Source organism: Scyliorhinus canicula, chromosome 10 (genome assembly GCF_902713615.1).
Source record: "Scyliorhinus canicula chromosome 10, sScyCan1.1, whole genome shotgun sequence".
Lineage (NCBI taxonomy): Eukaryota > Metazoa > Chordata > Chondrichthyes > Carcharhiniformes > Scyliorhinidae > Scyliorhinus > Scyliorhinus canicula.
This window is the reverse complement of record NC_052155.1, coordinates 86,708,474-86,725,213: the sequence shown is the minus strand read 5'-3', so window position 1 is coordinate 86,725,213 and position 16,740 is coordinate 86,708,474. Positions and strand designations below refer to the sequence as shown.

The 16,740-nt window shown below is 48.0% G+C and overlaps 1 protein-coding gene across 1 annotated transcript in view; it reads right to left on the bottom strand.

The window, feature by feature from the left end:
- LOC119972934 (chloride channel protein C-like) overlaps window positions 1-16,740 on the bottom strand; it is a 161,809-nt gene that overhangs the window by 104,692 nt on the left and 40,377 nt on the right. The window contains exons 5-6 of the mRNA XM_038810469.1: window positions 2,464-2,556; window positions 1,198-1,441 (exon numbers count right to left, since the gene is read on the bottom strand). Coding sequence (XP_038666397.1) covers window positions 1,198-1,441; window positions 2,464-2,556 — 337 coding nt within the window. The remainder of the gene's footprint in view (window positions 1-1,197; window positions 1,442-2,463; window positions 2,557-16,740) is intronic.

Here is a 16,740-nt window from a genome sequence, read left to right as displayed (position 1 = left end):
TAGGGGTAGACAGGACAGGGGAAAAGAAATGTGGGGGTAGGCTGGCCTTGGGGGAGGGCCTCTTATTGGCAGGGGGCCTGCAAAGGAAGTACCCCTTCTGTCCAGCCAGTAGCCCGAGCAGTGAAACTACCAGCTGTATGCTTAGCGTGGATCCCTCACACCATGGATTCATTAGTTAATAATTAATTGGCCATTTAGAGCATCGGTTGGCCCACGAGTGATACAATTGCAGTGGGGCTGGTGGGTAGGTTCCTAGAATGGTATCCATGGCATGGCACACAATTTTACAGCCACGCTCCCCTCCCCCATCTAACAACCCTTCCCCTGAGGGTTGTAAGTTCTAGCTTAATGTTTGTTTGTACAATAATTAAAAAAACATATTGGTGGTGGTTTTCTGAGTTGCTACCTTTGTGTCAAATTTGAATTAACCCACCCAATTATCACAGGGATGTCTGAAAAAGAGATAAAAAAGCACAGCATATTCTCACCAGCAGCCATTAACTTGTTCTTTTCCTGCTCATAGTAAACACATGACAGCAATGCCCCCCCCCCCCACCTTACATATTATGAAAAATAAAATCCATATTTTCGAATTGTAAATTTACACTTCAACAAGAGCTTTACAAAAAATAGTTATCTTCTGCAAATCGAGCATATCTAGCCTCTTGTGAAATATATAATTAGTTGGAATGCACCTTGATTCCAATGTGAACTTCAGTCCCTCTGTTTGAAATAAAAAACAGCAAATTACTCTGATTACTATCTCACATGAGATGTAGAACATAGAACATACAGTGCAGAAGGAGGCCATTTAGCCCATCGAATCTGCACTGACCCAATTAAGCCCTCATTTGCACTCTATCCCCAAAACCCAATAACCCCTCCTACCTTTTTGGACACTAAGGGAAATTTAGCATGGCCAATGCACCGAACCTGCATGTCTTTGGACTGTGGGAGGAAACCAGAGCACCCGGAGGAAACCCACGGAAACAAGGGGAGAATGTGCAGACTCCACACAGGCGACAGTGACCCAGCGGGGAATCGAACCTGGGACCCTGGTGCTGTGAAGCCACAGTGCTATCCACTTGAGCTACCGTGCTGCCCACTCACTGTCTCACTGTCTGGAAAATCCTTCAGCAACAAGCAGTTCACGTTAAATTAATGGAGTTCTGTCAAACGGCTCTCTGCTGAACATACCCCAAACAAGATGCTCTCTTCAGCCTTGAAGAATCCAAAATGGCCCCGATACACAAATCCACAGAACGAAGAGGACAGGAGATCAGTGGTAAATGCAGCCATCAAACAACAAAAAAAGGTCTGCCAGGCTAGCTTGATATCCCAAAAAGAAGCCACCTCTTCAAATGTAAACAGAAGTCCACCCATAGGGGCTCGGAATACGGAGGCAATGCCTGCTCCTGCCCCTGCAGTGATGAAGTTTCTCCTGAAACACATACAATGCCATTGAAGAGCTTCTGAACAGGAATTTGAACAATTTGACTGCAAATAAAAGAATGTTTCATTGTTTAAGACATGTTGTAATTCTGTTTCACACAAGATCGGAAAATATACTTCCAGACACTTTTTTTCAAAAAAGGCAGAAAAAGTGGGATGGCATTGAACTCATCGATTTCACCAGGCAGTTCTAAGCTATAAATGTGGCACACAAATAAACGGGTTATGTGCTGCTAATATACAATGCAAAATCTGCTTTGGTGATTCAATGTAATCCATTTCTATAGGGCGGAAGTTTCCATTCCCACCAGCAGCGGGAATTGTGGCAGGCAGGGGAATAAGATTTGACGGGAGGCCAAAAATCAATTTCCCAAGGTCGGGAAACTTGTTTGGAATCTTTGTCTCCTGACTGTCATAGCGGGTTAAATGCGAGTTGAAAGTCCCGCGGATCTATGTTGGGAGCCACATTTGTATCTCATGAATGCTCAATAAAATCCCAACACTGTGGAATATTGTCCCCCCTCCAAATTCAGCGCCCAGCCAGCTGGAATTTAAAACGTTCAGTTTCATGACTATACAGACGCAGCGTGCACTTGGCAAGGTAGACTTCTTCCTAGATTTTCGCCTTCATTCCACACAGGCACTGAGAGACATTAGCTATCTGCCACACATACTGCGTCAAGGCTGGGCACAGGGGAGGGATGCGACTAAGCCAGGACTGGGTTGGGAGGGGTGTGCGGAGTGGGGGGTGGAGTCAAAGAGCAGAGTGGAAGAGTGAATGGCTTCCCCAGTGCCATTCAAATATGGGGCCTGGACGTTAGAGCCCATGAAGTGACGGGGAAGGTGGACCACTTCCTGCCCATCTCACCACGAGATTTGACCTCACTATTGCATTATTAAGGAGCCGGACAGCTCAAGATCTCGCCTGTTCAGCTTCCCTGCTTTCCGGAAGAAACCACTCCAACTTTTTCTTCCACCACCAGACATTCATCTACAAAATCAACCAATTACCTGTCAGCGCAGTTTCGAAATCTTGTGAAGAAAGGCAATTGTACTCCAAATGTGTCAGATTTAAACTGACTCAGACCACTTCCTAGAATTGAACTACAAAGAAAGCTTATTTATCATAAACATAATTATTTGCATTTCAACAAAAATTGAAAATAAGAATACTGTTTTGAATTCAACCCTGTCAGTTACACTCCCATATATCCTGCATCACATACTATTCATCTCTTCTTGTCCACTTTTTAGTTAAACTATAACATGACTCCTGAATTTGACCCCTCGGTCGGTACATCAGCTATTGAAATATCGTTCCCCCACCATATGTTTTCTCCTCTCTGCCGTGCAGCATTCATTCAAGATGACGCACGATTCCAAACAAAAAAACTTGTTTATTTAACATAAAACACAAAAAAGGACATGGGTTTCGCAGTGAAAAAATTTCATTTTGTACGCTTCACACTATGAAGAATAATAAAGATGCCACCTTGCTGACTCTCAAGATATAGGTCCATTTTCAAACTAAGCTACTGCAAAGCAAGCTGGATCAACATTTTTGTTACTGATGGCTGTGGCATTGTCACCGGCTTTATCTCTCAGAAGGAAAGAGAAAGTTCTCTGTCATTAAAACAGAAAGGGCTGGAAATGCTCAGCAGGTCTGGTAGTATCTGTGGAGAGAAAAACAGAGTTAGAAGGTCTGGCAGCATCAAAATGTTGAGAATCTCCAGCACCGTCTGTTTTTGTTTCTGCTCGCCATGATCCACAGTATTTTGCTTTGATTTGAGAGTTCTCATTCCCTTGCCTCTAGGCAGCGCATGGACCATATCAGTTCTAATATTCATGAGTACCAGAAACAGGATGGGAGGCATTCAAGAGGGTATTAGATGATTATTGGAATAGAAACAATGTACCGTGGGGGAAAGTCAAGGGAATGACACTAAGCCACAATGCTCTTTTGGAGAGCTAGTGGAGACATGAAGGGCCAAAGGGCCTCCTTCTGCATCGTAACAATTCTGTGATTCATACAACCCGCAGCCAATGCACACCTAAATGAAGAAGCCTGAAGGCCATCTAAATTGTCCCTGAAGACCCATCATCACAGTGAGTTGCGGGTGCATTGCATGGCTCTCCAGATAACCAATCTTGGACAGCTTAGACATCAACTGAGACCGCACATTCTCCCTGTGTGGATTTCCTCCGGGTGCTCCGGTTTCCTCCCACAAGCCCTGAAAGACGTGCTTGTTAGGTGAATTGGACATTCTGAATTCTCTCTCAGTGTACTCGAACAGGTGCCAGAGAGTGGCGACAAGGGGATTTTCACAGTAACTTTATTGTGGTGTTAATGTCAGCCTATACATACATACAACAGTACAGCACAGAACAGGCCCTTCGGCCCTCAATGTTGTGCCGAGCCATGATCACCCCACTCAAACCCACGGATCCACCCGATACCCGTAACCCAACAACCCCCCCCCCTTAACCTTACTTTTTTATTAGGACACTACGGGCAATTTAGCATGGCCAATCCACCTAACCCGCACATCTTTGGACTGTGGGAGGAAACCGGAGCACCCGGAGGAAACCCACGCACACAGGGGGAGGACGTGCAGACTCCACACAGACAGTGACCCAGCCGGGAATCGAACCTGGGACCCTGGAGCTGTGAAGCATTTATGCTAACCACCATGCTACCCTGCTGCCTACTTGTGACACTAATAAAGATTATTATTATTATCATATCTCCTCTCAACCTTCTGTTCTCCAAAGGGGACAACACCCAGCCTCTTCAATCTATCCACATACTGAAGACACAAGAGAGGCTATTTGTGTGAAAGATTTCTGGCCAATGGTAGCCCCCAGGATGTTGAAAGATGGCAAGATTCTCTTGTTTTGGAGATGGTCATTGCCTGGCACTTGTGGCGCAAATGTTACTATTTATCAGCCCAAACCTGAATGTTGTCCACGTTTTCCTGCATTTGGGCACAGACTGCTTCATTACCAAAGAATTGGGAATGAAGCTGAATACTGCAGTAATCAATGAACGTCCCCACTTGGACCTTATGATGAAGGCAATAATAAAGGAGCTGATGGGCCCCGCAACCCCGAGGAACCCCTGCACTAATATCCCAGAAGTCATGATATTCTGCCTATCCAACAACCATAAACATCTTCCTTTGTGTAGAATGTGACTCCAGCCAGTGGAGAGCTGTTCCCCAATTCCCATTGAATTCAATTTTACTCGGGCTCCTTAACTGCATGGCAGCAGTCTGTGCTTCCAGGGTAGCATTCAGATGTTGAGTGGTTGCTGCTTGTGTTGTAATGGAAGATGCGCTATCAAACACAACAGCAGCGGCCAGAGCAGTGGCACCCTGGCTGGCTCTGTTGTTCAGCAGGGAAGGTCAAAGGGCAGAAGAGCAATAGTCATAGGGTATTCCATAGTCAGGGGCACAGATAGGCGCTTTTGTGATCATGAAAAAGACTCCAGGATGGCGTGTTGACTCCCTGGTGCCAGGGTCCGGGATGTCACTGAATGACTGCAGGGCATCCTGAAGGGGAGGGTGATAAGGCATTGGTCATGGTACATGTTGGTACCAATAACATAAGTAGAAAGAGGGATGAGGTCTTGCATCAAAATTCAGGGAGCTAGGCAGTAGGCAAAAAAACAGGACCTCTCGGGTTGTAATCTCTGGATTATTCCTAGACCACATGCTGGTGAGTACAGGAATAGGAGAATAGCACAGAAGAAAGTATGGCTTAAGGGTTGATGCAGGAGCAAGGGTTTTAGGTTCCTGGACCATAGGGGCCGTTTTGGGGGAAGGTGGGACCTGTACAAGCGACAGGGTCTACATCTGAACTAGAGCAGGACGAACATCTTTGCTGGCGGGTTTGCAAGTGCTGTTGGGAAGAGTTTTTTTTTATAAATTTAGATTACCCAATTATTTTTTCCAATTAAGGGGCAATTTAGTGTGGCCAATCCACCTACTCTGCACATTTTTGGATTGTGGGGGCGAAACCCACGCAGACACGGGGAGAATGCGCAAACTCCACACGGACAGTGACCCAGAGCCGGGATCGAACCTGGGACCTCAGCGCCGTGAGGCAGCTGTGCTAACCACTAGGCCACCGTGCTGCCCATGTTGGGAAGAGTTTAATCTAATTTGGCGGGAGGGGGCTCAGACTAATAGCAGAACAGGGACACAGTATTGTCATAATATTCATCCATGTATATGATGGAGAGCAGACAGGCAGTGATTGACACACAGGATGATCAGTGAGCACACTGAACACAGCAGCCAATCACCAGACAGGACACGACCACTATAAAGCCAGAGGTCACCAGTTTTCCCACTCTCTCGGGGATCCAGCCTCTGAGATAGTCAGAGCTCGTGAGCAGCAGCCGATACAAACACCATGTGGTAGTCAGTTAGTCTGGTCAGGTTAGCCTCAGTTCTCCAGTCAAGTCAGCATAGTGTCAACCCACAGTTAAGCATGTAATACAGTTAGATGTTAAATAAAATCGTGTTGCATCTCATCAAGTGTTGGAAGCCTGTCTCTCTCCACACTGCATCAAACGCAGTCCGCATAGACCCAGCTTACCCAACACATCATGGTACCAGGTCTGGATGCTGAGAATTGACGGACTCACCTTGAGGTAATCAGCGTTGACCAGCAAACAGCCATCCAGTAACATGGACAGCGTCCGCCCTCCTCCGCAGCTCCGCATCGCCGGCAACCTCGGTGCAAACTGGAAGATTTTCAAACAGAAGTTCCAACTATATCGTGAAGCCACCGACCTCGAGACCGCATTGGATGCCAGGAAGATCGCACTATTCCTTTCTACAGCCGGTGACCACGCTATCCACTTCTACAACTCCCTTACATTTTCTGAAGGCGAAGACAAGACGAAATTGAAAACAGTCCTGCTGAAGTTCGACAGCCACTGTGACATTGAGGTGAATGAGAGCTTTGAACGGTACGTTTTCCAGCAGAGGCTTCAGGGTAAGGATGAACCTTTTCAGTCCTTTTTGACCCATCTCCGCATCCTCGCGCAGTCATGTAACTATGACTCGACACCTGATTCCATGATCCGGGATCAGATCATTTTCGGGGTCAACTCCGATTCCCTTCGCCAGCAGCTCCTGAAAGTCAAGCAACTCACCCTCACCATCGCCATCGAAACCTGCGTCCTCCACGAGCACGCTAACAACCGGTACTCCCACATCAGGGCAGCAGAAATGGCAAAGCTAAGCCCCCACGAGGCGGAATGGGTACAGGCCATCACACAAATGGAGGGCCTGAATCTTGATGAGAGTGGCCATTTTGTGCGCTTTTCCCGGACTCCAGCGCATGCGCGCCACGACCGAGGGGACGGCGAGACCGACGACCAGCCTGCACAGGCACGTACATCATTCGACTGCACTGCGCATGCGCGTTGGCGTACGGAACGCGCTGACGTCGGCGTCATGACCTATCCTAATTGTGGCTCCGCCCATTTAAAGCGGCAATATCCAGCAAAATCACGACGCTGTCTCCAGTGTGGCAAGCTTGGCCACTACGCAGCCCTTTGCAGATCTGCTCCACTGCCCAACATCCAGCGATCCCAGCCACGGCACAGAAGCGTCCGTTCGATACAACAGAGCGTGACAGACTCTGAATCCGACAGCCCACCAGATCCTGACGGCGAGTGCCTCAAATCACCATTCCGTGTGTGCATCATTACTAAGCATGCCCTGCCTTTCTCAAAGATGGTTAAGCACCTCCCAATCCTGAGCGTTGATCTGGACGACGAGTGGTATGCTGTCCTCACAGTTAACAAGGCTGGCATCCGTTTCAAGCTGGACACCGGCGCTTCAGCAAACCTCATTTCAAAATCCGACCTCGACACCATCCGCGTCAGACCAAGCATTCTTCCACCGGCCTGCCAGCTCCTCGACTACAATGGCAATGCCATTGCTGCCAGTGGCTCATGCCAACTTGGAGTATCCAATAGGTCATTGAAAGCGACGCTGCGATTTGAGATCGTAGGACCTGACAGAACATCCCTGCTTGGTGCTCGGGCCTGCAAACTCCTAAACCTGGTTCAACGAGTCCACACCAGATCATCCTCACAGGCGACGGTCTCACCTGATGAAAATTTCCAGGCTCAAATAGATGACATTATAGCGCAGTACCATAGCGTGTTCGACGGTATGGGCACACTCCCATACTGATACAAAATGCTGCTGAAACCAAACGCCACCCCTGTGGTTCACGCACCACGTCGGGTGCCGGCACCCCTCAAGGACCGCCTCAAGCAGCAGTTGCAGGACCTCCAGAACCAGGGCATCATATCAAAGGTCACAGAACCCACAGACTAGGTAAGCTCCATGGTCTGCGTCAAGAAGCCTTCAGGGGAGCTTCGAATCTGTATCAACCCCAAAGACATAAACCGCAACATCATGAGGGAACATTACCCGATACCAAACTGAGAGGAGTTAACCAGCGAGATGGCTCATGCCAAATTCTTTACGAAGCTGGACGCCTCCAAGAGGTCCTGGCAAATACAGCTGGACACGTCAAGTCGCAAGCTGTGCACATTCAATAGCCCGTTCGGTCACTACTGCTACAACCGAATGCCCTTTGGCATCATCTCTGCCTCAGAGGTATTTCACCGCATAATGGAACAAATGATGGAGGGCATCGATGGGTTGCGAGTGTACGTCGACAATGTCATAATCTGGTCCAGAACTCCTCATGAACACATTGATTGCCTCAAGCGGGTGTTCCACAGGATCTACGAGCATAGCCTCCGACTCAACAGAGCCAAATGCTCATTCAGTCAACCAATTCGTCGCCCGCCAGAGAGACTAAACTTATAGACTGAATGTTGCATAATCTTGTTGTCTCATTGTTTTGACATCTGTACATATCATTTTTTTACTGCTTTATCTGCCCTATATCTGCACTAGCGACACCTTCCCATGTATATAAGTTAGCATATTATCTATATAGTCAAGTACATGTACACATCTTCACGTACACGCACCTCAATATTTATTACCTGAACACAATCTTTTTAAAAAAGGGGGTGAGATGTCATACTATACATCCATGTATATGATGGAGTGCAGACAGGCAGTGATTGACACACAGGATGACCAGTGAGCACACAGAACACAGCAGCCAATCACCAGACAGGACACAATAACTTTAGGGGCCTCACGGTAGCATGGTGGTTAGCATCAATGCTTCACAGCTCCAGGGTCCCAGGTTCGATTCCCGGCTGGGTCACTGTCTGTGTGGAGTCTGCACGTCCTCCCCGTGTGTGCGTGGGTTTCCTCCGGGTGCTCCGGTTTCCCCCCACAGTCCAAAGATGTGCGGGTTAGGTGGATTGGCCATGATAAATTGCCCGTAGTGTAAGGTTAATGGGGGGATTGTTGGGTTATGGGTATACGGGTTACGTGGGTTTAAGTAGGGTGATCATTGCTCGGCACAACATCAAGGGCCGAAGGGCCTGTTCTGTGCTGTACTGTTCTAATAACTATAAAGCCAGAGGGCGCCAGTTTTCCCGCTCTCTCGGGGATCCAGCCTCTGAGACAGTCAGCTCGTGAGCAGCAGCCAGTGCAAACAGCATGTGGTAGTCAGTTAGTCTGGTCAGGCTAGTCTCAGGTCTCCAGTCAAATCAGCATAGTGTCAACCCACAGTTAACATGTAATATAGTTAAATGTTAAATAAAATTGTGTTGCATCTCATCAAGTGTTGGAAGCCTGTCTCTCTCCACACTGCATCAAACACAGTCCACATAGACCCAGCATACCCAACACATCAAGTATAACATAGAAAATCAATCAGGTCAAAGGGAATACAGTTGTAGTAAATTTCAAGGGAGTAAGACAAGGCTGGATGGCCTCTACTTTAATGCCAGGAGTATTAAAGGTAAAACGGATGAATTAAGAGCGATGATTGACACGTGTAATTTTTTTTTTTTTTAATTTTAGAGTATCCAATTAATTTTTTCCAATTGAGGGCCAATTTAGCATGATCAATCCACCTTCCCTGCACAATGTTTTGGGTTGTGGGGCGAAACCCACGCAAACACAGGGATAATGTGCAAACTCCACATGGACAGGATTGAACCTGGGACCTTGGCGCCGTGAGGCAGCAATGCTAACCACTGCGCCGCTGTGTTGCCCTGACACATGTAATTATGATATAATAGCTATCAAAGCGACATGGTTGAGTGAGGGACAGGATTGTTAGCTCAACTACTCTGAATCTTTAGGCAAGACAGAGGAGGGGGTAAAAGAGGAGGAGGCATTGCATTATTAGTTAAGGAGTCAGTTGCTGCAGTAAGGAAAGATGATGGGCTGGATTCTCTGATTTTGAGGCTATGGCCCCACGTCGACGTGGGAATGGTAGCATTTTACAACAGAATAAATGGCGTAAAACAGCCACCGATCCTCTGTTTGGCTGGGGGCTATCATCAAGGCAGCGTAGAGTTCTAGCTACCGATATGGCCCGGGGAATTGCCGGGTCTGTGGCCGCGTATGCACATAGCGGCGGCCTGCAGTGGCCCCGGCGTGCAACATGGCGCTGGTCGCTCGCAGACCCAGCCTGCAAAACTGTGCCCACCTCTTTGGCTGGCTCGCGCGTCCCGGACCACACCCCACAGTGCCCCCAGCCCCTGGCAAAGTCCCCCTTTCCAATGGATCGGTCCTCCCCCGACTGTGGCGGCATTGGACTGGGTCCACAGCCGCCACGCCAAGTTCCTGACAGATGAGATGATGAAAGACCCATGCCGTTGGCAACTCGCAGGTCGGGGGCGGAGCATCGAGGGCGGGCCTCAGGCAATGTCCTGTGGTCGTCGATGCCTCATTTTGGAGGGCGCGGAGCATCGCGAAAGCGGTGCCGCCCCAGATTTGGTCATAAACTTTGATTCACTGGCCAATCTCCAAACACAATTTCAGCGTCGGCGACAGGAGAATTCCGCCCAATATCTTCAAGGGGGCATCATATGAAGCTTTGTGGGTAGAGCTTGTGAATGAAAAAGGGTCAGCTATGTTGCGAGGTGTTTATTATAGACCCAAGATAGTCAATGGGAAATTTATTTTTCTAAATTTAGAGTACCCAATTACTTTTTTGTAATTAAGGGGCAATTTAGTATGGCCAATCCACCTACCCTGCAAATCATTGGGTTGTGGGGGTGAAACCCACGCAGACACGGGGAGAATGTGCAAACTCCACACGGACAGTGACCCAGGGCTGGGTCTTCAGCGCTGTAGGCAGTAGTGCTAACCACTGCGCCACCGTGCCGCCCATTCAGTGGGAAATTGAGAAGCAAATATATGCGCAATTCGTGGAGTTGTGTAAAAATAATAAGAGGGCAATTTAAAAAAAAAAATTCAAAGTACACAAGTCTCTTTTTTTTTCAAATTAATGGGCAATTTAGTGTGGCCAATCCACCTACCTTGCATATGAAATGAAAATCGCTTATTGTCACGAGTAGGCTTCAAATGAAGTTACTGTGAAAAGCCCCTAGTCACCACATTCCGGCGCCTATACGGGGAGGCTGTTACGGGAATTGAACCGTGCTGTTGACCTGCGTGGTCTGCTTTCAAAGCCAGCGATTTAGCCCTGTGCTAAACAGGGTTGTGGGAGTGAGATCCACACAGACACAGGGAGAATGTGCAAACTCCACACGGAGAGTGACCCGGGGCCGGGATCGATAGGGGAGTAATCATATTAGGTGATTTCAACCTTCCCAAAATTAATTGGGATAGCCATCATGTTAAGGGTTTAGATGGGGTTGAGTTCTTAGAATGTATAAAAGAGAACCTTTTATCTCAATATGTAGAGGATCCAACAAGGGATGGTGCAGTGCTGGGGATGAAGCCGAACAGGTGGTTGATGTGCTGATGGGGAGCATTTTAGTGATAGCGAGCACAACACGGTTCAATTTAAATTTGTTATGGACAAAGAAATACATAAGTTGCAAAAAAGGTTTTGGTTTTGGGGAGAGTAGATTTTAACAAAACAAGGCAGGATCTGGCCAAGGTCGAGTGGAAAGAGTTACTTGTGGAAACAGCTATAGAAGGGCAATGGGGGGGGGGTGGTTTCAAAGATGATATTGGGAGGGTACAGGCCCAATATGGTCCCTTTAGAGTAACAGGAAGGTGTAACAAACCGAGAGAACCATGGATGACCAGAGACATTCAGAATACAATAAGAAGGAGAAGAGAGGCTTTTAACAAGTATAAGGGGAGCAAGTCTGCAGAGGCATTAGTGCAGTACAGAAAGTGCAGGAGCTTAAAGGGATATGAGAAAGCTCTGGCTGGCAAAAGTAGGGAAAGTCCCAGGATATTCTATAATTATATCAATGGGAAGAGGATAGAGGAGAGGCAGGGACACAAGGATTGGCCGGGTGGTTAACAGTGAGATTGAGTGTCTTGCGCTACAAGAAGATATAAACGGTCAAATGGGAGGATAAGAGGCAGATGGAATTAACCCTGAAAACTGTGTGGTGATACACTTTGGAACAGAGTCGGGTCTATTAAGGACCAAGGGAGAAATCCGTGGGTGGAATCAGAGAACATTGGTTGGGTGTTGAACGAATATTTCACATCTGCTTCACCCAAGAGAATGAGGAGGTAGTTATGGAACTCGGGGAGAGAGATGTGAGGTTCTTGAGCAAATTGTCATCGGGAGTGACAAGGTATTGGAGGTATTGGCAGGCTTAAAAGTGGACAAATCTACGGGTCCGCATGAATTAACAATCTTTATTAGTGTCGCAAGTAGGCGTGCATTAACACTGCAATGAAGTTACTGTGAAAAGCCCCTAGTCACCGCACTCCGGCACCTGTTCAGGTACACTGAGGGAGAATTTAGAATGTCCAATTCACCTAACAAGCTGTCTTTCAGGTCTTTAGGGAGGAACCAGAGCACCCGGAGGAAACCCACGCAGACACGGGGAGAACGTACAGACTCTGCACAGACAGTGACCCAAGTCGGGAATCGAACTTGGGTCCCTGAAGCTGTGAAGCAACAGTGCTAACCACTGTGCTATCGTGTCGCCTGTGTCCCAGGCTGCTATGGGAGGTGAGAGAGGCTCTGACCCAAATTTTTAATTCCTCTCTTGCCACGGGAGAGGTGCCAGAGGATGGGAGAACATCTAATGTGGTCCCACTATTTGAGAAAGGTTGTAGAGACAGGCCAGGGAACTACAGACCAGTGAGTCTCACAACAGTGGTTGGGAAACTACTGGAGAAGATTCTGAAGGAGACAATCTATCTCCACTTGGAGAGGCAGGGACACAAGGATTGGCCGGGTGGTTAACAGTGAGGTTGAGTGTCTTGCGCTACAAGAAGATATAAACGGTCAAATGGGAGGATAAGAGGCAGATGGAATTAACCCTGAAAACTGTGTGGTGATACACTTTGGAAGGAGTAATTTGACAATAATAATAATAATAAAAGTAACCTTTTATTGTCACAAGTGTGAAATTACTGTGAAAAGCCCCTAGTCACCACATTCTGTCGCCTGTTCAAGGAAGTACACTATAAAAGGTCTGACACAGGGAAGTTCCAAAGAACCAAGGGACCTGGGCATGTTTGTCCATAGATCTCTGAAGGCAGAAGGGCAGGTTAATAGGGTGGTGAAAAGGCATATGGGACACTCGCTTTTATCAATCATGACATAGATTACAAAAGAAGGACCGTCATGATGGAGCTGTATAGAACTTTGGTGAGGCCACAGCTAGAATACTGTGTGCAGTTCTGGTCGCCACAATTTTGGAAGGATGTGATTGTACTGGAGGGGGTGCAGAGACGATTCACCAGAAAGCTGCCTGGGATGGAACATTTAAGTTAGAAAGAGTGGTTGGATAGGTTTGGGTTGTTTTGTCTGGAGCAGAGAAGGCTGAGGGGTGACCTGATAAAGGTGTACAGGATTATGAGAGGCATGGACAGGGTGGATAGGGAGCAGCTGTTCCCCTTAATTGAAGGGTCAGTTACGAGGGGACACAAGTTCATAGTGAGGGGGTGGGATGTTGAGGAGGGATTTGAGGAAAAGCTTTTTTATCCAGAGAGTGGTGATGGTCTGGAATGTACTGCCTGGGAGGGAGGAACAGGCAGGATGCCTCACATCCTTTATAAAGTACCTGGATGAGTACTTGGCACGCCGTAACATTCAAAGCTATGGGCCAAGTGCTGGCAAGGCGGGCAGGTGGATTAGGTGGGCAGGTCAGGGCCTTTCATGCATCGGTGCAGACTAGATGGGCCAAAGGGCCTCTTCTGCAATGTAGTATTCTGTGATTCTGCAATAGTGGAGTCCGCAAATTTGCAAATGGTCATCACTTACATGGTGGAAAGGATTGTCTCCAAGCTCTGTGCAATATCCTGTGCTAAACTTCTAGACATTGAACACAAGATTTGTATAAGGTTTCCCAATGCACCAAGCAATTAGTTGTGCATATGCATCAGTTTTCTTTTGTAGTTTGTCCCATTGAAATTCTTATCTGACTTCTCTGTAGCCATACTTTTGTGTCCCTTCAGTGAATTGGGGATTGCCTGTAGTTTGTGATGCAGTTGGTAAAATGCATCTGAAGGTGCATTCACTGACTTAGATCACTTGTGCAAGGTCACGGAATGTTTTGCAATTCTGCATTGATGTCAAGGATGCTTGACTCCCGGCTTTGACCCCCATAGCTATCTGCTTCCTGCCTTTTGATAATGTGTCTGGATCGCCTCACAGCCCCAGTGATTTTCAGACATTTCTCCTACTCCCTATCTCTTCAACCAATGCCTCTGTTGTATCTGAAAAACTCTCTCCAATATTATGCCATTCCTCATTGTTTCCAAGACCAGATTCACTTCCTACTGCAGCTACAATCCACCCCCTCCTCTACCCCCAACTTTAAGGGGGTCAGTGAGCTTTAAATAGTGAAGGATAGCTTTAATTGGTGCCACCAAATTACAATTTTAGGCCCCCTGATTGGCTGCACACAGAAATTATTCAAATTTGCAGGCAGCATCAGGTTTGCTTTGTATAATGGCACATGATGAATAAATGGGAGTATCCATGTGGAAATTCACCACCAGCCCCTGCCCCTTCCCATCTCATGTAGAATGCAAAATCTCCACAGTTGCAAATTGCATCTTTGTAAAGAAAATGGAGAAACCTCAATGCACTTGGCTTGTATTTTAGATTACCTGCACACACTTACACGTTTGAGTGCAGAATAGTCTATGTCAGCACATGCTAAAAAGCAGAAATATCTTTTACTGTTATTGTTTAAAACACATGTCAGGGAAATACTTCACTTTGTTGTGTGTATATTTCATTTATTCACCTCATTTGTTTTGAATACACAGACCAAGGTGAGAGATGCCAGTTATGGGAAATGTAATCTTTTTCACTTTTGGCATTCAGAAGGGACATCAAAAACTACCTGACTGATGTATAGCATTGCAGAGTAAACATTCCCGTTACAATGTCCTAACAATATTCTTTAACTACAACTACCAGTACCTATTTTTCACAAGTGTTAATTTTTATAGCTTCTGCAGCTATAAACCCTCACCAAATCACGGCCTGTTGAATCGAGTGAAACACGTTAAATACACGTATTGGGTGGGATTCTCAGTTTCTGAGACTAAGGGCGGGGCTCTCCGATCACCGACGCCAAAATCGCGTTCGACGATTGGCCGGAGAATCCATTTTTACGCCGGAGTCGGGTGCGGCGCCGTTTTTCTGAAGCTCCTCCTCTGATGCTCTGCCCCCAATGGGCCGAGTCCCCAATGGCGTGGGGCGCGTGGTCTCTCACTTTTCCGGGACCTCACGTAGCGGCTGCTGCGGACTGTGTCCAGCACTGCCACAGTCAGGGGGGGGGGAGCCATTCCATTGGCAGAGGGAGCTTCGGCGGGGTCTGAGGGGACATATGGGGGGTGGTCCGGGGTGATGAGAGGGATTACAAGGTGGCAGCTTTAGGCAGGACATGTCCGCGCGCGGCCGGTGCCATGTTGCACGGCACGGCCGCCACTGGCCGCCGCCGTGCTCATGCGTAGCCACGGACCCGGCCATTCTGCGTCCGTATTGGCAGGTGGCACGGCTGCTAGCTCCCCACTGGGTGGAGCATCGCTGCAGGGGTGTCGCTGACATTTTGGCCCTATGACCAGGCGGATCCTGTGGACATAGCCACAGAGTCGGAGAATCCAGCCTCAAGTGTTGAAGCCAACAGAAAATCCGTGGACTTTCACAACAGAAAAATTGGCACTGCACCTGCCACTATTAAGGGGCTAGCACCTGTGCCGTGTGGAACACAATCGATTTGAATGAAAAACAGTGCGGGATTCACCGGGTTCGTGATTGACACCCAGGAGGCTGACAAGCCGCATCCGCACTGACACATTACACACCTTACACACACTCATCCCAGCCAACAAGATGGCACTGGTTGCGCTGGAGCAAGCCCATACAGCTGGGGCCAGAGGGCACGCAGTGGGGTGCCCGGGGGGGACACCTATATGACCCGTGGCACCAGGTTCAAAGTGGGCTGTTAGCGGTGTGCGCAGCTGCATGGCTGCCTTGCCGCCTGCAGCAATGGTGTTCCCTGCCCGTCCACCCCTACCCCACAGCCCACCTCCTGCTACTCCCCCCAGACCTGGCAGAAGCCCCCCAGCCTGTGGCACACATGTCAGCACACTATGGCCATGTTGAACACCTTCCGTACCCCACTCTCCCTCAGCGGCCACCACGCCGGTTTCACGATTTTTAAAAGCACAAATGAATCACCGCATCAGGAACTTGGCCCATCGAGGCGGAGATTCGCGGAAGCCCAGGAGAGTACTGCGTCAGACCCGCTAATGATATGCAAACGTTGTCTACTGGATGTGCAGAATGAAACACATTGATGACGTTTTCGAGGTGACAAAGAATCGCGATTTGGCGTCAAATCAGTGCTTGCTACGATTTTGGCGTCGGAAGCTATTCTCCGCGCAATCGCATTTCCAGATTTTGGCATCAGCTAATGGGGAACCCACCCATTATTTCCCAAAAAACTGTAGGGATAAGGCTTCCTCTAAAACCCAAAGTACCTGCATTGAGTGAATTTTCTAGATCATGTGTCGACCCACAATTGAAAATTGCTTACTGTCACGAGTAGGCTTGAATGAAGTTACTGTGAAAAGCCCCTAGTCGCCACATTCTGGCGCCTGTCCGGGGAGGCTGGTACGGGAATTGAACCGTGCTGCTGGACTGCCTGGATCTACTTTCAAAGCCAGCGATTTAGCCAGTGTGCTAAACAGCCCC